The following is a 24,197-nucleotide window of genomic DNA, read 5'->3' as shown; positions in this document are numbered from 1 at the left end:
GCAACATGGGGAAACACTTAAATAGATCAGCGCAGCGTTGCCTAAAAGCTGTTCAGTAAAACCAGTGTAAAGAACCGCAGACGACCCCAACATCAAGTCCTCTGAGCAGTTGCCTGTTCTGAGCTACATGAGATCAGAGGTATTTGGGTCAGAAATCATAAGCGGACAGTCCAGTCAGAAATGGCTTAAATGCAACATAGGGAGAAAAAAAAATGATGCGAGCTCTGCAAGGACAGCTGATGCAAGAGAATCAAAACCTTTTAGGCACAGTAAAAAAGCCATCCCATTACCATCTAACTTGTGCTTGATCATGTCATTGGGAATTAGTCATTGCCACCAGCAAGCATAGATTTCACATGGGTGCCTTCATCCCTATTCAAGCAAGAAAATCTAAACCGTTAGTCAAAGCCAAAGCCTGACCACCCTGGGGCAGTCAGCAAAGCAGAGAGCTCAATGACCATGACAACCAACCGAGAAAAATCGATGACAATTCTGTCTGACCATCACTGTGCAAGGGGAGCATCACAGGACCTGGGGTCTGGTTAGATTCATGCTTACTACATCACAGTTGAATGCAGTACTACCTCCCACACCAGGGAACACACTGCAGAGAGAAGGGGACACATCACATACAGTAGGATGAATGGTATGTCAGACCTTTAAAGGGATACTTTGGGATTTTTTTGCAATGAAGCCCTTTATCTACTTCCCCAGAGTCAGATGAACTCGTGGATACAAATGTGTAAGTCTCTGCATTCAGGATGAAGGAAGTAAGCGGTAGTGTCGCCAGCCAACCCTAACTAGCGTTAGCGCAATGACGAAGTGTATGGCATCTACTCGCATTGCTAGCAGTTACCAGCCTTCCAGTCAACACTCGTTATCAACTTCCTTCAAACTGCACGCAGAGACATACAAAAAATGATATCCACAAGTTCATCTGACTCTAGGGAAGTCGATAAAGGGCTTTATTGACAAAATCCTGAAGGCTCCCTTTGATGTGACTGAAAATAGTCCCAGGGTTCGAAGAGCATTGTCCAATGCATAGCTGTCCGCAGGCAGGCCGGGCAGGAGGGAGAGCGGGTGGATAGGTTCAGGGTGAACACGCCACGTGGCCTCAGTATTTCATGGTGCTGGACGCTCGGAAGTAGGACAGGAACTTGAAGCAGAGGCTAACCACAAAGTACCAGATGTTCCTTCCCATCTGGGACCGCGCGATGAACACTCGCCAGATGAACACGACCAGGACCGTGTTGAACGTATAGCGGATGTTCCTCAACCTGAAAAAACACACAAAAGGATGACAAATATTTTATTATAAAGAGGTAACTGAAGAAATACAATGACATGTCCTGGGTAGCTTGCATGTGAACAGGCATTCACGGGAGGAATAGGACATTTAAGTAGAACTTTACCCTTTGAATATTGTGAGCAACGAGCACTTTTAGAAGAACAGAGGATACCAGGGAAATATTTTGCTGGTGATCCAGGAAAGCAGAAAGATATGTGCTAGTAATGCACGGTTTTAGGGTCATGAAATATTCCGTGGCTGAAGGGCGAGTGTTTGGCGGTCGGGTTGAATAAAGAGAAAAACATCCCCCCAAAAAATACAAATCCATAAATGTACAACTATAGCGCAATTTTTTAATCTATAGGCTACATTGAGGTTTTGCTTTCATTCGTTGGCGATTAAATCGGCAAACGCTTTTGGGAACGGGCAGAAAACGTTAACGTCGATCCACTGAGGCAAAAGGTACAATGTCGGAGTTTAACACAGTAAGAGAAAAGCTGCAAAATGGAAAGTTGAAAATAAGGAGAAGGGGCGCTAGAAAAGTAATGAAAGACTTGGTGAAGTGGTAAAAGAAGATGAAGGCAGTGCCTATGTTGCGTGTGATGATTGCGAGGCAATATACAAATTCCACAGTAACGAGACAGGAACTTCAAATAGGCCTATGGCACGTCAAGGTAACTGTATCCTGTATTCAGATGGGTAAAATGGATACTGACAGGTGGTCTATAACCTCTCAACTCCTGCATAATTAAGCATTTCTTGCAGTACAATGATCCACCAAATGTACATTTTGACTGGGGAACAGGAGTTGAGAAATATTATTTTTCAGCATAGCATGATGTCAATGCCATTACAATGAAATATTCAAGATGACTTGGGAATTGTCAATAAGAGGATAGTTACGTAACATGTGCAGGTAGACATTACTCTTACTTGTTGAGGTGTTTGCGTGCGGCTGGCAGGCCTGACTCAGCCTCGTTCAGGACATACTTCTTTGTCCCCATGCAGTAGTTCTCCATGTACTCTGCCCAGTTGAGTTGTCGCACGTCAAAGTTGAACATCTGGACAAACAAATAAGGGGATTCATACTGTAAGGATGGTCATTGAGCAAGTTGTTGTTGTTGAACCAAGGAAGATTTGACACAAAAAGTACAACTTCACGTGTTACACTTGGTGTGTTGGACCAACATACTCAGTGGACAGTTTATTAGGTACACCCATCCAGTACAGGGTCAGACCCCCCCCCCCTGCCTATAAAACAGCCTGAATTCGTTGGGACATGGAAACATTGCTCAAAATCAGTATCAAGGGTCCTAAAGTGTCCCAGGAAAAACTTTCACAAACCATTACACCACCAGCCTGTACAATTGACACCAGGCAAGATGGGGCCATGGACGTATGCTGTTTACACCAAATCCTGACTCAGCATGACGCAACAGGAACTGGGATTCGTCAGACCAGGCAATGTTTTTCCACTCTACAATTGTCCAGCGTTGGTGATCCTGTGCCTACTGGAGCTGCTTCTTGTTTTTAGGTGATATGAGTGGAACCCGGTGTGGTCGTCTGCTGCAATAGCCCGTCTGTGACAAGGACCGACGAGGTATGCGTTCCCGAGATGCCACAACACCACTGTTGTACTCTGCGCCTCTTAGCTTGCACAATTCTTGCCATTCTCCTTTGATGGCTCTCATCAACAAGCTGTTTTCACCCCTAAGACTGGATGTTTTTTTGTTTGTCGCACCATTCTCAGTAAACCCTAGACACTTGTTTCTGTGATACTGAACCATACCACGCTCAGTCACTTAGGTCCCTCATTTTGTCCCATTCTAACGGTAACAAAATGCCTTGATACCGGTCTACCTGCTTTATATAGTAAGCCGCGGTCACGTGACTCATCGCCTGTAGGAGCTAAACATTTGTGTGAACGAATTGGTGTACCTAACAAACTGTCCACTGAGTGTACATTCACTGTACATTTCAGCCAGGCCCTGACTATCCAACACAATGACTCCATTTAAAACCAAGCTGAATTATTCAATTGTGCTCGGACTACAAATGCAAACATACTCCATTCGTTCAATAGCATTTCTGTGTGCCACACTACAAGTGTGTGTGTGTCCTACCCAAGTATGTATGCGTGGGTCCTACAAGTATGTGTGTGCATCCTACAAGTGTGTGTGTGCCAGTGACTGGTGGGTGGGCGTAAAGCGTACCCTCTTGTCATCAGTGCCCATCTGATTCATCAGCATGGTGACGTTGTCCGTGTTCCACACCCACGAGTGACTGGTGAAGTACTCCAGCACCATCATGGCCTTGTGCAGCCGTGTGATGGTCTTCATCATCCTGCCGTGGAGTGGTGGTCGCCATGGCAACAGGGAAGAGACAGGTATTAAGGAGGTAGAAGGGGAGATGGCACAGAGCTGACAGCACAGTGCCATCTTTTACCCTTAAGGGCACTGAGCTTTAATATCCAACTGCTGGAAAGTAACCCCAGCCAACTAGATTCGGATTATGACGTGGAGAGGGACAGACCAGGGGGATTAAGGTCTGTTAAGCAGACAAGATGGAACAACGGATGAGAATTACCTATTCAAAGTATTTTTGTACAGGGTAAAAGTGCCCTCTAAGCCAATTCATTACCCAAGTAAAGATTAGGGTATGTCAACGTTATAGATGAAACGTAGATTTGCAATCATCTGACCCTTGCACACTTCTTCACAGCTTTAAAATAAAGAACTGTATAACTCCAGCACAATCTAGAATAGAAAACCGGTAAGAGTCTACGCATACTAGCATTATAAGCTAATTTACACTAACTCATACCAGTCTGCATTGGGTTGAGTATTGTTAGGTTGACACATACAGTGCATTCGGAAAGTATTCAGACCGTGGATATTTCCTCATTTTGTTACAGCCTTATTATAAAATGTAATACAATACATTTTTGTTCCTCAATCTATACAACACCACCCCATAAGGACAAAGTGAAAATAACATTTGATAAATTTGTCAAATTTATACAAAATATAACACAGAAATACCTTACTGCATAAATATTCAGATCCTTTGCTATGAGACTCAAAATTGAGCTCAGGTGCATCCTGTTTCCATTGATCATCCTTGAGATGTTTCTACAACTTCATTGGGAGTCCACCTGTGGTAAATTCAATTGATTGGACATGATTTGAAAAAGGCACACCTGTCTATACAAGGTCCCACAGTTGACAGTGCATGTCAGAGCAAAACCCAAGCCATGAGATTGAAGAAATTATCTGTAGAGCTCCGAGACAGGATTGTGTCGAAGCACACATCTGGGGAAGGGTACCAATAACTTTCTGCAGCATTGAAGGTCCAAGAACACAGTGGCCTCCATCATTCTTTAAAAAAAATGGAAGTGTGGAACCACCAAGATTCTTCCTAGAGCTGTCCGCCCGTACAAACTGAGCAATTGTGGGAGAAGAGCCTTGGTCAGGGAGGTGACCAAAAAACTGATGGTCACTGACAGAGCTCCAGAGTTCCTCTGCGGAGATGTGCAAACCTTCCAGAAGGACAACCCATCTATGCAGCACTCCACCAATCAGACCTTTATGATATTGACTTGCGTCTGGCCACTCCAAAAGACACCTAAAGGACTCTCAAACAAGATTCTCTGGTCTGATGAAACCAAGATTGAACTCTTAGGCCTGAATGCCAAGCGCCAGGTCTGGAGGATACCTGGCACCATTCCTAAGGTGAAGCATTGTGGCGGCAACATCATGCTGTGGGGATGTTCTCCGTGTCGGGGACTGGGAGACTTGTCAGGATCGAGGGAAAGATGAACAGAGCAAAGTACAGCGAAATCCTTGATGAAAGCGCTCCGGAGCACTAAGGACCTCAGACTGGGGCGAAGGTTTACCTTCCAATGACCGTAAGTACACAGCCAAGCAACGCAGGAATGGCTTCAGGACAAGTCTCTGAATGTCCTTGAGTGGCCTAGCCAGAGCCTGGACTTGAACCTGACCGAAAATCTCTGGAGAGAACTGAAAATAGCTTTGCAGCGACGCTCTCCAACCACCCTGACAGAGCTTGAGAGGATCTGCAGAGAAGAAAAAGAGAAACTCTCCAAATACAGGCGTGCCAAGCTTGTAGCGTCCTACCGTGCTTCTACACCTGCATTGCTTGCTGTTTGAGGTTTTAGGCTGCTGTAAGAAGGGCTTTATAAATAAATCTGATTGATTCCAAGAAGGCTCGAAGGCTGTAACCGCCGCCAAAGGGGATTCAACAAAGTACTGAATACTTATGTAAATGTGATCAGTTATTATTTTTTTTATACATTAGCAAAATTTTCTAAAAACTTGTTTTTGCCTTGTCATTATGGGGTAGTGTATAGACTGAAGATACCTTTAAAAAAATATCCATTATAGAATAAGGCTGTAACGTAACAATGTCAAGGGGTCTGAATACTTACAGAATGTACTGCATGTTGAACACAATGTAATGGAGGGCTTGTCCAATCTGAGGGCACCTGAGCATGTCTGACTGCCAGTAGCTTAAGGTTTTAAAACTTGCACCAACTACATTGTCGTCATTAGGAAAACATGTACTAATTGTAGTTGAAAGTTTCATGAACGAACTGGTTTGAGGATTAATGGCCATGCCAAATTGCATCAAAAGCAACCATGCTTGTAATCAGAGCTCAGATTCCCTCCATGATACATCGTGTTCCAAGAGGAAGGTGACAAAACATGCATGGTGGAACATTTAGAAAGTCAAACATTAAAAAGGTATTAGTTTCAGTGGGTGAGACACCCATCTATTCACTTCACCCGTAGAAAGTGTTATACTAATCCAAATGCATTTCAGACAACCAAAAATGTTACATTTTCGCTAATTGAGATGTGTTACCAAAAGTTTATTATTGCAGAAATGTTTCTGCTGTACAGTAAACTTGTGAGGACCAATACTGTCTATCAGGTAACAAAAACTTGATTAGACTGAACCGTGGTCTGGATGCATAATGAAACGCATAAAAAGGTGGGGTTTATGAGTAGGCCTACTCAACTCACTGATACATTTTAATTCAAGATTCCATTGGCTTCTGAGCGTATCAATTACTGCCAGTGCATTCCATTCTGCCCACAAAGTGCTTCATGAAGCCCAGGAATAGGACTACCAGGAGTAGAAGTGTTGATGGGCCAATTAATAAAGGACTAGTTCACTGGTTCCTCTCATTTGGGGAGATTATTGAAGAGTAGAGAACAAGAATGAGGACCGATCAATCCCAGGTCACTTCAGAAGACTTAATGCTGGGGTTCCCAAACTTCTTTTGGCCTGTGACCCAGTTTTGATAGAAAAAAATGTATTATCTGCAACCCCACCATGTGTATAAAAAAATATAAAAAATAAATAAAAGGCTAATGTTAACTTTTTTTTAAATTGGGGCTATGACAGTTAATACAAAATCAGTCTGACAGTACTTTTGAAAGTATGGTTTGAAGTGACTGGAATGCATCGGGAAGTTCAGAAGATAAATCAGGCTATAATTTTGTATGATAATCTGTGTTGAAAAGAACATTAACAATGTCCTCCCCCACAGTCTGATTTAGTGCCTTGTCCACTCTACTAATGAGTAATGCACGACTTGTGAGCATTGGAGAGGGAAACAGAAGACACATACGTGTTCCCGAGTCTTATCTTTCAGTGATGGGGTCGTTATTTTGTAGCTTAAATCTTTCAAGAGAGACACACATTTGTAAGAAGAAAATAGAAACCGCTCTGTTTATTACAACCGCATCTAGCGGTCAGTAAGCTCAGGTTCTACAAACCAAGCACGATTTTTTTTATCTCACACGACCCCTAATTTGGGAAACACCGGACTTAACTGCATGGCTCAGGAAGAAAAAAAATGGTGACAAAAACAAAAAGGGAGGTAATTCCACACAAAAAAAAAAAAAAATGACTTCCAAAGCCAAATAGTTCCAACTGCATCAAAAAAGTACAAATGCAGTAACAGGCAGAAAGGTCAAACAAAAAGGGCGACAAAATAAAATCACTCAAACATTATTGCAGCATGCTTTGGACAGGAACCCATGCTTGTCATGACGACACAGAAGCCTGTCAGCAGCCAGCCGAGTCCACGAAATCGAGCAAACAGCCAGGCGTTGCTTCCTCCCCACCCACCATGCCACACAACCAGCGGTGGAGGGGAGAGGGGGTTGAGAGGGCACGGGCACTGTAGTAGACCTTACCGGGGCTTCTGACCCGTGGCCCTGAGATACACGTCATACAGCAGGGCGGGCAGAGTGTGACTCACTGTGGTCCAGTACTGATTGGTAAAGGGGTTGGACCGCAGGTTAACATTGGGGCGCCTGAAAGCCTGCTCTAAGGGGTTGGTCTTGAAGGTCATGTTTATACAGTACTCTGCAGAGAGAATATGACATCACAGGAGGGAGAACCCCTTTAACAAGGACATTCAATGCCAGGACATGGTCGAGGTAACACCGAGAGGGGTAAGAGTGCAGAACCCAGCCCTAATGGTATATGGGCTGTCTCTTATACACATCTAGATGTGTATAAGAGACAGGAGAGGGGGTTGAGAGGGCACGGGCACTGTAGTAGACCTTACCGGGGCTTCTGACCCGTGGCCCTGAGATACACGTCATACAGCAGGGCGGGCAGAGTGTGACTCACTGTGGTCCAGTACTGATTGGTAAAGGGGTTGGACCGCAGGTTAACATTGGGGCGCCTGAAAGCCTGCTCTAAGGGGTTGGTATACAGTACCTGTCTCTTATACACATCTAGATGTGTATAAGAGACAGATCCAGTACTGATTGATAAGGTGATTGGTTGTGAGATTTACATTGGGCCGTCTGAAGGCCTGCTCGAGGGGGTTCCTCTTGAAAGTGGATATTACATGGTACTCTAGGAGAAAAGGTAGGGGGTTCAACAGGGTGAATTGTTGGCACAACTCATTTCTCCAAAGTAGAAAGAAAGAGCGAAGCGGCAAGCATACAACAAAGCAGCAACAAAGCCAGATCTTCGGTTTAGACAATATATCTTTGAAGTGCTTTTGAACCATCATTATTTAACTGTACAAGTTATTGCAAGAGTCTGGGGAGATTACGTAACACCACAAATCTAGACTTCAAAGTAAGCCTAATGAATGGAGAAAAGCAATGTTAAAAAACAAAGTGATTTCACCTGAAATATTTAAGCAGCATAACAATTTACGGTAAATGAGTAGCAAATAGACAAAATATATTTGACATTTACTAAAATAAACGCACCAGGTTGGCATCTTAAAAAGGGAACTATACAAAGTGGCACTATGAAAATACCATCCATCTTTAGTCCACTAAACAAATATTGGATTTATGACTGGAACACTTTCATTCAAGCATGAGTCATGTTATATAGTTTCACCCATTTCCTTTAAACCTGGCACAATGTTGATCTTTCTCAGATGGCTAGCATTCAGATTTATTTTTTATTTAACTGGGCAAGTCAGTTAAGAAAACTCTTATTTACAATGAGGGCTTACCATATGTACAGTAAACACAAATCCAGGGAGTTGAACACCCCAAAGAGCGTGCGAGTAAACCAAAACCTGCTCACACTCACTACAGTTATAAGAGTGCGTGTGCACTCAGAAGCATAACTGATAATCATAATTTATCATTCTGCTTTGTTAGACCATCTGAGAACAAATATCCAAATATACTCCGGGTGTAAGATAAGGAAAGCGGTTCATACCAACTTCACCCCAGTGGAACGGGTTGATGCCACCCGTCGTGCAATTGTACACCAATATGCTCTTAGGCCTGCGGACACAAAAAGGTACAAAATAAAAACCGGAAGGAATATCTGCATTTCATAAATGATATCATTCGTCCAGCTCCAGCTCCAGTGTGTGTGTACGCACACGCGACTGACCTGGTGTGTCTCTGGGAGCCAGAGTACCAGGCGGCAGCCAGTGTGGTATTGATGACCACATCCACAGGCACCAGGTCAGCCACTGCGTTGTTGGATGCTCTCATGGTGCGCAGGATCCCCTTTCCTGCCTATATAGGGCAGAGAAGTGTCAGGTTCATTACTAGGTCATAGGAAAGTGCTTTCTCAGGTTATAATGAGTAGCCACAATGTTGACGTGGTCATGATCGCAGTCCGATCTCTGACCATTTTACATAGAGAAGAGAACTCCGCTCACTTCTTTTTTTGTTGTTGATTACTTACTGCAATGAATATTCCACTAGGTCCATTGAAATTATCAATCCAGCCCTAAGAAGAGTGAAAACATGTTATGACCAGTATACAGAGTTTATTTACTACGGTCAGTTACAGTAGCTACCGTTTAAAAGACAGCCTGCTCAGTACATGAGAAGACTCACTGGGAAGGGCTCTTTCCAACTGGCCCCTACTATAGAGGGCCTGATGATGGCCACGTTGAGGTTTCCACACTCCTGCTGGACCAGGTACTCAGCCATGGCCTTGGTGTAAGTGTACGTGTTGGGCCTTTTTCCAATCAGCCCTGGGGTCATCGCTGAGACCAGTTTCTCATCCATCCACCTAACCAACATGAAAACACATTGAAGTCAGGGTTTTTTCTGGATAAAAATATTGCTTAAAATGGTGGGCGTGGCCAATGGTGCAGTCGCTGAACAACAATTTTAGAGGCCCTCCTGTTGGCCACAGTGACAAAATGTTGCCGTTTTAAAGCAAATTTCCTGCAGTTCCACACATTTTGTCATGGCTTATGCCATCTGAGTTACTCAAACAACTAAATCGATGGAGGCCCCATGCCATGACAAAAATTCTCCCGAATGCATGTTTTGAATTTTAGTCTCTCCCTGACTGTCTAGCTTTTATTTTGGTGATTTTTAGTTCTCAAAGATGATTATTTAAAAAATATATCAGTCCATTATCTTTTCTACATAGTTTATATCTGAATTTAGTCATTTAAAGTTCATTTTACACTGGATTTAAAAAAAATCCAAATAATGACAGCAAAAAATAAAAGTATATATGATTTACACACACACACTTTGCTATGTAGAAGAAAAGAAAACTGGAAGATCCACACAAAAGGTCAGTTATATTGCAATTTTCTGCCCATGACCAAACACATATTTCAGAGATCAGCTTTCCTTAAAACTGCCCCACCCACATACACCTCTGAAGAGATTCTGACATGCCTTTCGTAATACTTAAGGGTGGAAACATTACTACAACAGAACACTAACTTTTACACAACTGGTGACTGTTTTGTCCATGGGTTACATATTGGGCCACCTTCAAGAGAAGTCAGAAGTCCCACCTAACATTTTGAGTAAAGCAAATGTCCTTATTAAATAGTTTACAAATGGGTGCCATTCAATCAGTAACCAAACTGCATTAAGTTTCAAATCAGAGACGCTCCCTGTGTTGGTACGAAGTTTCAGTCCATGAAGTGGCATTGAGAGACCCTTGAGAAATTCCAAGCTTATGCATTAGCCACTAATGCATCCATTTCCTCTTAGTCAAACATGCCTATCTGTAAATTACTATAATCTCTTGGTATATAGTATTACTGACATTCATCTTAATAATACTGTCATTGAAAATAAGAATTTGTTCTTAACTGACTTGCCTAGTTAAATAAAGGTAATTTTTTTTTTAAATAATAACAAATGGCTTCCGTTTCTATCAATCTGCAAATAACTTCAGGGTAACAAGTCTGCAATGGGAAGAGTTATGAAAAACAAGTCACATTTCTTGGACTCACTCCAGGCTGTCGATGAGCTTCTTGTAGTCAACAGGAGGTGGATAAACCACTTCCTCAATGAGCGTCCGGTCACAGTTGGCATAGGCTGTGGACACGTGAAGAAACACCTCCAAGTGCTTCATTCTGTGGGCCAGAGCCACCATCTTCTGGGTGGCTAGAACATTCAGCTGCATAGCATCTCTGAGAAGGAAGAAAAATGTCACATACAACACATGAAAATATTAAAAACCAATGGGCGGGTACACAAGAACGGTTAGAAATACTTCTAGAATGATAACCTACACTAAGTATTAAGAGGAAGCGAGTCATTTCTCTGCAGGTGAAGCAAGTGACAAGATCACCCTGTAAAAAAATCTGAGCTTGCAGAATTGTCCAGCAAAGCTCTGGGGAGTAGCATTAGGAGAAACAATGGCTCACTTGAGAGGCTCGTTGAATCGGATGGTTGCAGCACAGTGGAAGACTACGTTGATGCAGTCAGCAAGCTTTTCCTGGTCCTCTGTGCTCAGGTCCAGCTCTGGCAGGGTGAGGTCACTGTTAACAGCCACTATCTTTTCAGCAAAGTCTGGCTGCTCATCTCGTACCCTGTCAAAAAGCTGAAATACAAACAGCTGCAACAGTTGGCAAAGAAAATGTAACACTCAAATCATGCTACTTTCACTGCCAATAAAAGGATCAAAATTAACCTACTCAATGTTTTTTTAATGACAGCAATGTGTTGGTGGAGTGATGTGTTTTGGTTTGAAAGCGCTCCAAGAAAACAATCCCTTTAGTTAAGACTACGTCACTGGGGCCAAGCTCCCTGCCATCCAGGCGGGGTACAGGGAAGGTCCGGAAAATCGTTTAAGACGTCAACCACCCACGCCGTAGACTGTTCTCTCCGCTTCCGCACGGTACATCAAGTCTTCTATGCCCCCTTCCATAAGACTAATAAATAGCTAACAAAATGGCTGCATGGATTGAGTTGACCTTTATGTTTTATTCTTTGCACTCACACTACACACACTGATACTTCAATACACACAAAACACTCACTCCGTTATTTTCTCACACACATAATATGTACATACATTTATACTGACTACACAAACATACAATCATCATATACGCTGCTGTTACTGTTTTATCATATGTCCGATGTCCCCTTACCCCTATACATAACTAACTCTACCACTCCAGTATCCCTGCACATTGTAAATATGGTCCTGGAACTGACCCTGTGTATGCTTATTTACTTTATCGTGTCGTTCTCATATTTTTTTCTTCCAACTTGTTATTTCTAGTGTTACTGCATTGTTGGGTTTTGAGTTTGCAAGAAAGGCATTTGACTGTACTTGTGCATGTGACATTAAAACTTTAAACATCATGGTCTGTCATGACCCAATTGTAACACAGTATGGAGAGCATGGGCTCTGGAACTACTAGATCTCCAGTAACAAATGTTCAAGAACATATAATCCATCACCCCACAGACATCCCCTTTTGGCTAGCCCCATTAGACCTTAATCCTTCTCCAGCTCTGCTCACCTTGCAGTTGATCATGTCAGCGATGCGGGCCTGGGGAGTGTGCCCTGCTTTGTGCCGGACCAGAACATACACGGCTTTGATTCCAGGGCAAGACCGCAGCAGCTTCTCCAGCAGGACCTTTCCCATGAAGCCTGTCGCCCCCGTGATAAGCACATTTTTCCCTTCATAGTATTCCGGAATGGTCACCATTTTGTCAGGTGTGCTCCAACCCTTCTCAACCTATGGAAGGATTACATCATCGTTAGCATAGTTATTGAAGAACCTACCGACTAGTGGGACAGAATTTCACCAGTAACACAGACCCCAGTTAAGAGACAAAAACTACTCTTTCCATCTACAAAATGCGCCCATATCACATACAGTATGTTGGTTCCTGTATCTTACTCAGCCTTGCCACCGTTGTAAGTAACTCTTATCCCGTCTAATCCACACACTCATTAAGATGGGTGACAGGCTCAAGAGCTGTACTTAAAGGTTAACTCTCAACTCCAATTTCAGCCTTTGCCTAACCCCTTCAAAAAAACATTGCGGGTGTGGGGGGATTGCTCACAAGAATTCATTTTGGGGGTGGGTAAACGTAGTTGTACCTGATCCCAACTTTCTCACTAAAGCATAATTGCCAGAAGTCCACTGAAATGCTCTAATAAAATTGTGCATGGCGAGCAAATATGTCTCTGCACCGTTAGCTCAAAGTAGTAAGGCGCCTGAGTTCCTGACATTATTGCCAATTGCGATGTAAATTTGAAACCCCCATGGAGCACAATAAAAAAATAAATTAAAAAGTGAAACGTGGACTCACATTTATTGCAGTGTTGGGGGGGAAAAAGTGCAATGATGATTAGGGGCTCAATTTAACCCAACCCTTACTGCAGTATTTACACAGTAGCTCTTTTTCCAATGGCCAAATTAACTCACAGACTTGGGTACTGTACAAAAACCTACAACTACTACCAGGGCGACCCCTCTCACAAGTATGCTTTCACTTTTCAGAATTAGAAGTGTGTGTGTGGGCACGGGATGAATATTGTAAGGCAAAAAAGGATTTCTAATCCCACATGCAGATCTCACAACCATTGAACTATGAGCCAACTGTTTTAGCAGACTGTGCCACCAATCAGTCATAGCAGATGGGGAAACAATACAATGAGTTGACATGAACGTCATGGTCATTTATTTCTTGTTATGAATGTAGCTACAAATATAAAAACGTATAATCCTCATTGCCTACATGTATTTTCTTCCAAACTGTCAAAATGAAGACCAGAATTTACGTGTTTTACTATAACACCTGGTTTACAGTTAAAACTTGATTTTCTCATGAAAGTAGCTTCTCATTCACACAATCTATGAAAGGTTTAGAGAGCAGAGTTGAGCACTCCTGGCAAAGATCCAGTAAAATATATTGAAATCTTCTCTACAACATCAAATTGCATCATTAATATCCGGTTTACCAGATATGATCCCGACTTAAAGATGCACTATGCGGAAATCGCTCTGCCGTTACCTGGTTGCTAAAATTCTAGTAGTTTGCCTACATTCAGTTTGTGACAAAACAAGCAGTCATTGTGTAGAGAATCATTGTATTGTCTAAACTGCTGAGACATATATTTTCCATAACCAAAAACATTGTATATTCAGTTGTTTGAAGCATGTGTACAAAACCAAAAGGAAGACACGCAAAACCTAAACTTCAGAACAGGAAGCATAGAAATCACACACATACGTGAATTTGGTCAGGTCTCCCAAAAGGTTACATAGTGCATCTTTAAAACTCAAGAGTTTAAATACGCCCATTTTTTTTTTTACTAGTCTTAACTGTGAGTGATAGTGGCCGGGTGGATGGAACGCTACTGTTGATACATCTCGCTATTCAGACAGATAACTGGTTAATGATTGACACAGACGATAACATTATATCTTATTCAAAACAGATAATGATTGACACAGAAGATAACATATCTTATTCAAAACTGATATCACCCACCAAGATCATTAAACACGCAACACTAAAACACTTCTGTCCAACAGTGAGTAAGTACGGTTACACGCACACAATAATGCGATTATTGTGGATAGTTAGATAAATATAATAGTTTGATGAAAACGTTTACATGCTTTGTAAGAATAACGATTACCCTAATAATCCTGTTTACATGGATACATCTAAATAAATGTTTCACCACAGCGACCATGTTATTTTTGGGAAGCATATTTGATTCGGAGTTCAGACAGAAACAGTGTTCCACCGTCAGTGCCATTTTTACGTACAGGATAGGTTCCCTCTGGTCAATGCGGCAGAGCAGATTGGTTATATGCAGTAAATAACAGCCTGTGTCAAGTCTGTGACAGCTGTGAGCTTGTCAAACAGAGGCAGTGTCTCTGTCCAAGCAGCAAGGCAGTTGTGGCATGCAGTGCCATCTTGCCCTCCCATTATATATAGGCCTACTGTATGCGTGTGTGCTTATTATAAACCAAATAAAGTATTTGATAACAGGTGTCACAAAGAGAAACTTCAACTGTAGAGTAAGGACATAAAAAGCCATCAAGAAATCCCTGGTGAGTGGTGTGCAACAACAGTATTCACTAAAGCACCACCATGAAAAACCTGATACCCATTTTTGGAGGAATGGAGGTAAAAGGTAATCTTGCTTATCAGGTGGGTATGAGAGCGGTGCAAAGGAGAGTCTGGCGCTTCACTAAAAACACTGAGACTGAGGGTGCTGTTGCTACAGCATCATTAAAACGTTTTGGACCCCCGGAGAGAATGTTCTATTTCACTTGGGACAACTGACCAAGACAGCCTTTACACCTGTAGGTCCAGCTTCTACTCTGCAGTCCTCCTTGGGGGACCGAGATTGGCATCCTCCTCTTTGGCCAACCTAGGAAAACGATCACCAGCCAAGAACGATCACCACACAAAACCTAACTCCACTTGGGTCTCACCTTACAGCACTGTAAACTACACAGTGCATTCACCTTTATCAAGTCTCTACTGCTGTAAAAGCAAGTGATCCCAGATACCACATCGCCTGTTGGAATAACTGATTAAAACACATGCATGTCCCTGGAGTTGGCACTTAAATGCTGTGGTAAATATTTTATGACAGATGTGAAAACACCACATCGCAAAAGGTAATGTATGAAGTAAGACCCCCCTCTGCAAAGATCAGAGAACGCTGTTGACAAGGCCACCTCAGCAGTGATTCAAAATCAGAGCAGGTGATGTTGGCCTAGTATAGACCAGCAGCTATACCTGTCCAAATATTAGAGAAGGGGTGGCTATCATTTTTGCTAAAACTCACGTCAATGAGTTAAAGGAATATATATGTCAAATGGTATAAATGGAAAAAGGCTGGAGATCTTGTGACCCCGATTAAAGTCAAACAACTTACTTGTGGCTTAAGTTATAAGGCTAAAATAAGTCCAGTGTCACGCCATTTGAATTCAGAAAGAAAGCTATTGTCGTACAAAGTGATAATGATTTTAATCTTGAACACCACAGCCCACATGTTAATTAGCTAGTTAGCGAAACTTGCTCACGCAGGCACTGGCATCGACTTGTGGCCGTGTCACCCCACACAGCAAGAATACTAACTAGCCAACCAGACAGCTAACTAACTAACGTTAGCCAGTATGCCAACTTCTTTGGTGTGGTGGGGAGCAATTCCCATTAGTTAACTAATGACTGACAGCAAAAAACAGCACTACCAAAACAAGAAAATGCAAACACTTTCTTTAAAGGATTGACCTCAATGAGTCCTAACACAAACCTACAACACTTTATGGAAATAATTTAGCTAACTGGCTAGCTAACGTTAGCCAGTTACCCCTCCCTTTTGCGCATCTCTTCCGTGGCATGCTGTCGCACGTCGTTAACAAACGATAGCCATTCCCAGTCATCTTTGAACATTTAGCGCTAAATATAATGCAACCAGAGAAAATAGCATGTGAAAGACGGATATACCTGAAATCTGGACGAGGCTGAGTTTTCTTGCATTAAAACAGAGGTATCTCCCGGATACAATTGTAGCTACAGCTCCGCAATTACTCTATTTCTGCGGGCTGTGAGCACAGGAAACGTGACGGCTGACCGTCGGGCTGGCTTGCCAGGTTTTAGCTCTACTGTACGGGTGAATGCCAAATTAAATCCCGCCCAAAAGGCCTGAAAGCTGAGAACACTGCAATTCGGGGCGTTCCTTACAGTGTGCAGGGCCGGACTAAGAAATAATAGGCCCTGGGGCTTCGTTTAAAAAAAAAAATCCCTACCCTCCCGCCCAGCATAAATTATAATAATTTTTTTAATTACGTAATTGTTCATTTACATTTTTTGTTTTTTAGGCACCCTATGGGATTGGGTCAAGCTCCTGACTCACACAACTGACCAGTCACATGTATTTTCTATTTTATTTTTTATGAATAAGTTACCCAATCAAGGCAGCCCCCCCAGTGACCCACATGAGCCCCATACCTCCTCTTCTCCCCCATCTGATGATTAGCAGAATGGCAGCAGCTGGCTGTCTACGCTCATTGAGAGAGGGCTCCTGATTATTCCTGTGGTTGGCAGTTGCAGTGAAAAAATATATACCACATATATACTGTATATACACTGCTCAAAAAAATAAAGGGAACACTTAAACAACACAATGTAACTCCAAGTCAATCACACTTCTATGAAATCAAATTGTCCACTTAGGAAGCAACACTGATTGACAATAAATTTCACATGCTGTTGTGCAAATGGAATAGACAAAAGGTGGAAATTATAGGCAATTAGCAAGACACCCCCAAAAAAGGAGTGATTCTGCAGGTGGTGACCACAAACAACTTCTCAGTTCCTATGCTTCCTGGCTGATGTTTTGGTCACTTTTGAATGCTGACGGTGCTCTCACTCTAGTGGTAGCATGAGCGAGTCTACAACCCACACAAGTGCTCAGGTAGTGCAGTTCATCCAGGATGGCACATCCAATGCGAGCTGTGGCAAAAAGGTTTGCTGTGTCTGTCAGCGTAGTGTCCAGAGCATGGAGGCGCTACAGGAAGACAGGCCAGTACATCAGGAGAGTGGAGGAGGCCGTAGGAGGGCAACAACCCAGCAGCAGGACCGCTACATCCGCCTTGTGCAAGAGGTGCACTGCCAGAGCCCTGCCAAAATGACCTCACAGCAGGCCACAAAGTTTATGTGTCAGCATATGGTCTCACAAAGGGTCTGAGGATCTCATCTCGGTACTAATGGCAGTCAGGCTACCTCTGGCGAGCACATGGAGGCCTGTGCGGCCCACAAAGAAATGCACACCCACACCAGACTGACCCACCGCCAAAACCGGGTCATGCGGAGGATGTTGCAGGCAGCAGAACGTTCTTCACGGCGTCTCCAGACTCTGTCACGTCTGTCACATGTGCTCATGTGCTCAGTGTGAACCTGCTTTCATCTGTGAAGAGCACAGGGCTCCCAGTGGCGAATTTGCCAATCTTGGTGTTCTCTGCAAATGCCAAACGTCCTGCACGGTGCTGGGCTGTAAGCAAAACCCCCACCTGTGGACGTCGGGCCTCATACCACCCTCATGAGTCTGTTTCTGACCGTTTGAGCAGACACATGCACATTTGTGGCCTGCTGGGAGTCATTTGCAGGGCTCTGGCAGTGCACCTCCTTGCACAAAGGCGGAGGTAGCGGTCCTGCTGCTGGGTGTTGCCCTCCTACGGCCTCCTCCACGTCTCCTGATGTACTGGCCTGTCTCCTGATAGCGCCTCCATGCTCTGGACACTACGCTGACAGACACAGCAAACCTTTTTGCCACAGCTCGCATTGATGTGCCATCCTGGATGAACTGCACTACCTGAGCCACTTGTGTGGGTTGTAGACTCCGTCTCATGCTACCACTAGAGTGAGAGCACCGCCAGCATTCAAAAGTGACCAAAACATCAGCCAGGAAGCATAGGAACTGAGAAGTTGTCTGTGGTCACCACCTGCAGAATCACGAATCATTTGTTGGGGTTCTTGCTAATTGCCTATAATTTCCACCTTTTGTCTATTCCATTTGCACAACAGCATGTAAATTTATTGTCAATCAGTGTTGCTTCCTAAGTGGACAGTTTGATTTCACAGAAGTGTGATTGACTGGAGTTACATTGTGTTGTTTAAGTGTTCCCTTGATTTTTTTGAGCAGTGTATATATATAATAATAATATAAATATAATATAATAATATATAATATATATATATATATACAGTACATAAACTCAGCAAAAAACGCAACGTCCCTCTCACCGTCAACTGCATTATTTTCAGCAAACTTAACATGTGTAAATAATTTGTATGAACATAAGATTCAACAACTGAGACAAACTGAACAAGTTTCACAGACATGTGACTAACAGAAATGGAATAATGTGTCCCTGAACAAAGGGAGGTCAAAATCAAAAGTAAGTCAGTATTTTGGTGTGGCCACCTGCTGCATGAAGTACTGCAGCACATCTCCTCCTCATGGACTGCACCAGATTTGCCAGTTCTTGCTGTGAGATGTTACCCCACTCTTCCACCAAGCACCTGCAAGTTCCCGGACATTTCTGGGGGGAATGGCCCTAGCTCTCACCCTCCGATCCAACAGTCCAGATGTGCTCAATGTGGATTGAAGTCCGAGCTCGTCGCTGGCCATGGCAGAACACTGACATTCCTGTCTTGCAGAAAATCACGCATAGAACAAGCAGTATGGCTGGTGGCATTTCATGCTGGAAGGTCATGTCAGGATGAGCCTGCAGGAAGTGTAACCACATGAGGGGTGAGGATGCCGTTCCCTGTAAAGCACAGCGTTGAGATTGCCTGCAACGGCAACAAGCTCAGTCCGATGATGCTGTGACACACCTGTCTGATGAAACAAAAATAGAACTGTTTGGCCATAATGACCTTCGTTATGTTGGAGGAAAAGGGGGATGCTTGCAAGCCGAAAACACCATCCCAACCGTGAAGCACGGGGGTGGAGCAGTTCATGTTGTATTGTGCTGGGGTGCTTTCCTGCAGGAGGGACTGGTGCACTTCACAAAATAGATGGCATCATGAGGAGGGGAAATTATGTGGATATATTGAAGCAACATCTCAAGGCATCAGTCAGGAAGTTAAAGCTTGGTCGCAAATGGGTCTTCCAAATGGACAATGACCCCAAGCATACTTCCAAAGTTGTGGCAAAATGGCTTAAGGACAACAAAGTCAAGGTATTGGAGTGGCCATCACAAAGCCCTGACCTCAATCCTATAGACAATTTGTGGGCAGAACTGAAAAATTGTGTGCGAGCAAGCAGGCCTACAAACCTGACTCAGTTACACCAGCTCTGTCAGGAGGAATGGGCCAAAATTCACTCACTTTATTGTGGGAAGCTTGTGGAAGGCCTCCCGAAACGTTTGACCCAAGTTAAACAATTTAAAGGCAATGCTACCAAATACTAATTGAGTGTATGTAAACTTCTGACCCACTGAGAATGTGATGAAAGAAATAAAAGCTGAAATAAATAATTCTTTCTACTATTATTCTGACATTTCACATTCTTAAAATAAAGTGGTGATCCTAACTGACCTAAGACAGGGAATGTTTACTAGAATTAAATGTCAGGAATTGTGAAAAACTGAGTTTAAATGTATTTGGCTAAGGTGTATGTAAACTTCCGACTTCAACTGTATCTAGCCTATCTGTGGATGGACTCAAACATTTGGTATACATATTAGTTCAGAACCTAGCTATGAACCTCAGCTATCATAGCCAGTTGTATCAACTTCAAAACAGTCTAAATGACATTAATGAAGCCTATGGATTGAGTAGAATATAATATAACTTTGTGCCAAGGATGCAAGTCGTATATACATGTAGTTAATACCATGCATGAGATCCCCACATTGTAGCCTGTACATTTAATATATTCATTGATCATGTACTCTACTTTGGCAAATAAAGGTGCAGGTCAGGTATGAATGTCTTTTAGATAATTTTTCAGTCGTATCCAATACCAGTCTTTGAATGACACTGTATGCATGTATGTATTACAACTATACACTTCAGTGTTTACCAATCAATGGTTACACATTGTAACTAATAGATTAGAAACAGGATTTAACTAGTTAAAATACTGATTTGTAATTCATATATACAGAATTATTTTATTTTTTAAACAGTACACTACACTTCCCATGCATCATGTAAATACTCTGAAAACAAGTTCATTCCCTTCATCTGCATTGATCTGATAAACACAGGATAGGTGTAGTATTTCATCAAATGAGAGACATAATTTCAACTAGTAGAGAATGTGAAACGCTGTATTGAAAGAAGTTCATTATCCAAGTGTTTGTCACGTTCCTGACCTGTTTTCTGTTAGTTTGTGTATGTGTTAGCTGGTCAGGACGTGAGTTCGGGTGGGCAGTCTATGTTTTCTGTTTCTATGTTGGTTTAAGGGTGACCTGATATGGCTCTCAATTAGAGGCAGGTGGTTTTCATTTCCTCTGATTGAGAGCCATATTAAGGTAGGTGTTTTCACACTGTTTGTTTGTGGGTGGTTGTCTTCCGTGTCTGTATGTTATTTCGTACCACACGGGACTGTTTCGGTTTGTATGTAGTCTGTTCCTGTTCGTGCGTTATTCGTGTCTATGTAAGTTCTCATGTTTAGGTCAGTCTACGTCGTTTGTTATTTTGTATCATTTCAAGTGTAGTTCGTGTTCGTTTTTCGTCTTGTCAATAAATTCATTATGTATTCACAACCCGCTGCACCTTGGTTCAATCCCTGCTCCTCCTCTTCGGATGAAGAGGAGGAGGACAGCCGTTACAGTGTTATAAATACATGTATAAATATAATTGTAATATTATAAATACAAGTTCAATCTGTACTTCAAAGCACATCTGTTGTGCACTATAAAAACAGAGGAAGAAAGAGGTGGCGAGAGGTATAATCATAAGCATCAGGGGGTGAAATGCAAAACTGACCTTGGATCATTAACTCTGAAATACAGATGGATGCAGTAATCCCAATGTGAAGCATCTTTTTAATAATACTTGTTGACCTGTTGACCTGACCAAGTGCCCTCTATGTAGCCAGTTCAGATGCGGGAGGGGTTCCCCGACACAGCTGATATAACCTAGTGTATTTGGGGAGAAGAGGGATGAAGTGAAGGAGAGAGACTGTTATTGAGAAAATAAGGTAGTTCAAGTGACAGTGTTCAACAGGAATCTGTGGTTGTGTCCACACCACACTAAGTGGCTGCAGAGTACTCTATGCTGAAAAACATGAACGGACACACGAGGACAAACATTATAGCGTAGTTATAGAAATAATAAAGTGTCTTATTATTCTCCATGGTTAGCCCTCTTGTCTATTCTTTAAAGGTGGACGGAGCCACCGTTATACACCCGAGTCTGCTTACTGCACAACACAGTCCATCAATCAGATTGATACATGAGTGTGTAGGTGTGGGTTATAGGGTGTCTAATTGTTCTACATTTTTTCAATATGGTTTAAAATAGCCTGTTTTGTTTTTGTACAGACGTCACAACCTTACCTAAACAGCACCCTCACCTGAGAAGTAGGATTCGAAGGGAGAGAAACTGGGAATTGAATAACTGCAGTTGACATAGCTAAGTAAATGGAATAATACTCTTATTGCAATGTGAATTACCCTTAAAAGAGCCTTTGGTTGTGCATAGTGTAGTCTATGGTGTTGCCAGGGAACAGCACCCTCTTCGAAGAAGTAGGAGGTGAAGATCTCCCGCACACGGATTGCCTCTTGCTGCGTTGTTGGAAACCCCAACCTTGAAACATCCTGCAGAGCAGAAGACTTCTCCTCTGGCACATGGCGGCGAGCTGCAGATCCCCTCCTGCAGATCCCCTCCTGTTCACATCCTCATGAAGTTATGCAGGACACAGGTAGCCTTCACACACCTGAATTCCTCCAGCAGGAAGTCCCAGATGGCCCTGGACACCCAACCTTGCAGTGCCCTACACGTTAACTGTAGGCAATCGTTTTGAAGGAATCTCCAGTTACAAGGTATATGTAGGAATATGGAAGACAATGTAATTATTAGACTTTTACATCACCAGGTCATTGTGGATTACTAAAGTATAATATCCCTGATATCAATCCAATGTTATCATGATTTGTTAGATGCATGGGCACACATATGTATGTGCATGTGTAGCATGTGACAATAACAGGATCATATCAAGGATAGCATCACAAATGAATACATAAATACCACTTGAAGCTTGATGATGAGTTGATCATTTGAGTCAGCTGTGCAGTGCTGAGGCAAAAATAAAAATGTGCACCCCTTTGAGTCCCCAGGACCAGGACTGAGAACCACTGCTCTTCATTGGGACCTCCCAAGAAACAGACTTCATTACAGTCAAATTACACCGCACTGAATTTATATGTTACTATTATCTCCATCCTCACTCCTAGGGACAGGAACTACACCAAAGTACCTGCCCTATCCAGAATAGCCTACTCTCTCACTGACAGTTGGGGCTACTATCCTATCACCCTCCTCCATGGCTGTTAGCTAGCTAGCTACCTACAAATGCATTTGGAGTTTGTTTTTTACAGTGATAAATACATCAAGATAACTAGCTAATATGAAGTTAGGTAGATGGTGATATTTCATTCACTTAACTAGCTATCTATACAGTATGTGAAGTTGGCTAGATAGCTAAGTTAGCTAGCTTGCCAACAAGCTAGCTCATTTAGCAGCTCATTTGAGTTAGCCTGCACTGTAGCTAGTTAGCTAACAATACATAGTTTTTTAAAAACATTTTCCAAATGTATTTACTTACTTGAATAGGTTCTCCCAGCCATGTGGACAATTGGAAACAGGGCAGCAAAGTTTGTTTGTCACCAGAGCGTTTTAGATTATATTACTATTGAACTATGTGCCCATTTAATAATAACCAGACCCTCATACAAACTTGCTATGCTGAATTATTGACGCACAATTGAACATGCTGCTTGCTATATGCTGCCAGCACCCGCACATGGGAGTCACAAATGGGCGGCACTCGGAAATGTACCGTTATCTAGTGTACATTCACCGTCACTCGTAGAAAGCGATTTGTATTCATAGAAAAAAAGGTTTGTATATTCTTTAAATATACACTTGTGTTCCGCATGTACTTTTTGTATTGATTTAGGGTTAATAAAAAATAAATAAAAAGATTTGTACCCATAGAAAGCGAAATCGCTGGCAGCATCTAGTTCGGCCATGTTGATGCCTGCCTTTCAAGGCTGCAGAAATTATAGTATGGTAACCATAATATGTTAACCATATGTGTATCCTTAGTACGTCCAAAGTAAATAAGCGAAGCCCTAGTAGATTACTCTATATTTGCGGTGTACACCCGTTCATCACCCAAATAGTTGAATTAGCTGGTCAGTTTGATAGCACCACTACATGTGAAGGATATGTCATACATTGTAAGTGATTATAATCCATCCGCTGTCTCATGTTGCCCACACAAGCATTAAGGAGACATAACCGGGGACCCTCCGCACATATCGACAACAGTCACCCTCGAAACACCGTTACCCATCGCGCCACAAAAGCCGCGGCGCTTGCAGTGCAAGGGAAACGCTATTCGCGCGCCCGGCTAACTAGCTAGCCATTTCACACCGGTTACACTC

General features: G+C 42.7%; 1 protein-coding gene across 5 annotated transcripts; it reads right to left on the bottom strand.

Annotated features, from left to right (window-relative positions):
- Nucleotides 1-215: 215 nt before the first annotated feature.
- LOC111952338 (fatty acyl-CoA reductase 1) lies at nucleotides 216-24,165 on the bottom strand. Of its 5 annotated transcripts, none has more exons than XM_070435288.1 (14): nucleotides 23,354-24,165; nucleotides 22,200-22,900; nucleotides 21,511-21,662; nucleotides 12,552-12,770; nucleotides 11,445-11,620; nucleotides 11,028-11,207; nucleotides 9,655-9,832; nucleotides 9,500-9,544; nucleotides 9,200-9,327; nucleotides 9,020-9,087; nucleotides 7,516-7,687; nucleotides 3,502-3,631; nucleotides 2,222-2,349; nucleotides 216-1,277 (listed from the first exon to the last, which is right to left on the bottom strand). In XM_070435288.1, the coding sequence occupies exons 4-14, from the start codon at nucleotides 12,738-12,740 to the stop codon at nucleotides 1,115-1,117; spliced, it is 1,557 nt and encodes a 518-aa protein (XP_070291389.1). In that variant the 5' UTR covers nucleotides 12,741-12,770; nucleotides 21,511-21,662; nucleotides 22,200-22,900; nucleotides 23,354-24,165; the 3' UTR covers nucleotides 216-1,114. The 5 variants fall into 5 exon arrangements, with proteins under 5 accessions (XP_070291389.1, XP_023826686.1, XP_070291387.1 ...); XM_023970918.2 differs by having other exon boundaries at nucleotides 22,463-22,900; XM_070435286.1 differs by having other exon boundaries at nucleotides 21,511-22,900.
- Between the last annotated feature and the right edge of the window lie 32 nt (nucleotides 24,166-24,197).

The sequence above is a fragment of the Salvelinus sp. IW2-2015 genome, linkage group LG26, assembly GCF_002910315.2.
Source record: "Salvelinus sp. IW2-2015 linkage group LG26, ASM291031v2, whole genome shotgun sequence".
NCBI classification, from domain to species: Eukaryota; Metazoa; Chordata; class Actinopteri; order Salmoniformes; family Salmonidae; genus Salvelinus; species Salvelinus sp. IW2-2015.
This window is presented reverse-complemented; position numbering and strand designations above follow the sequence as displayed.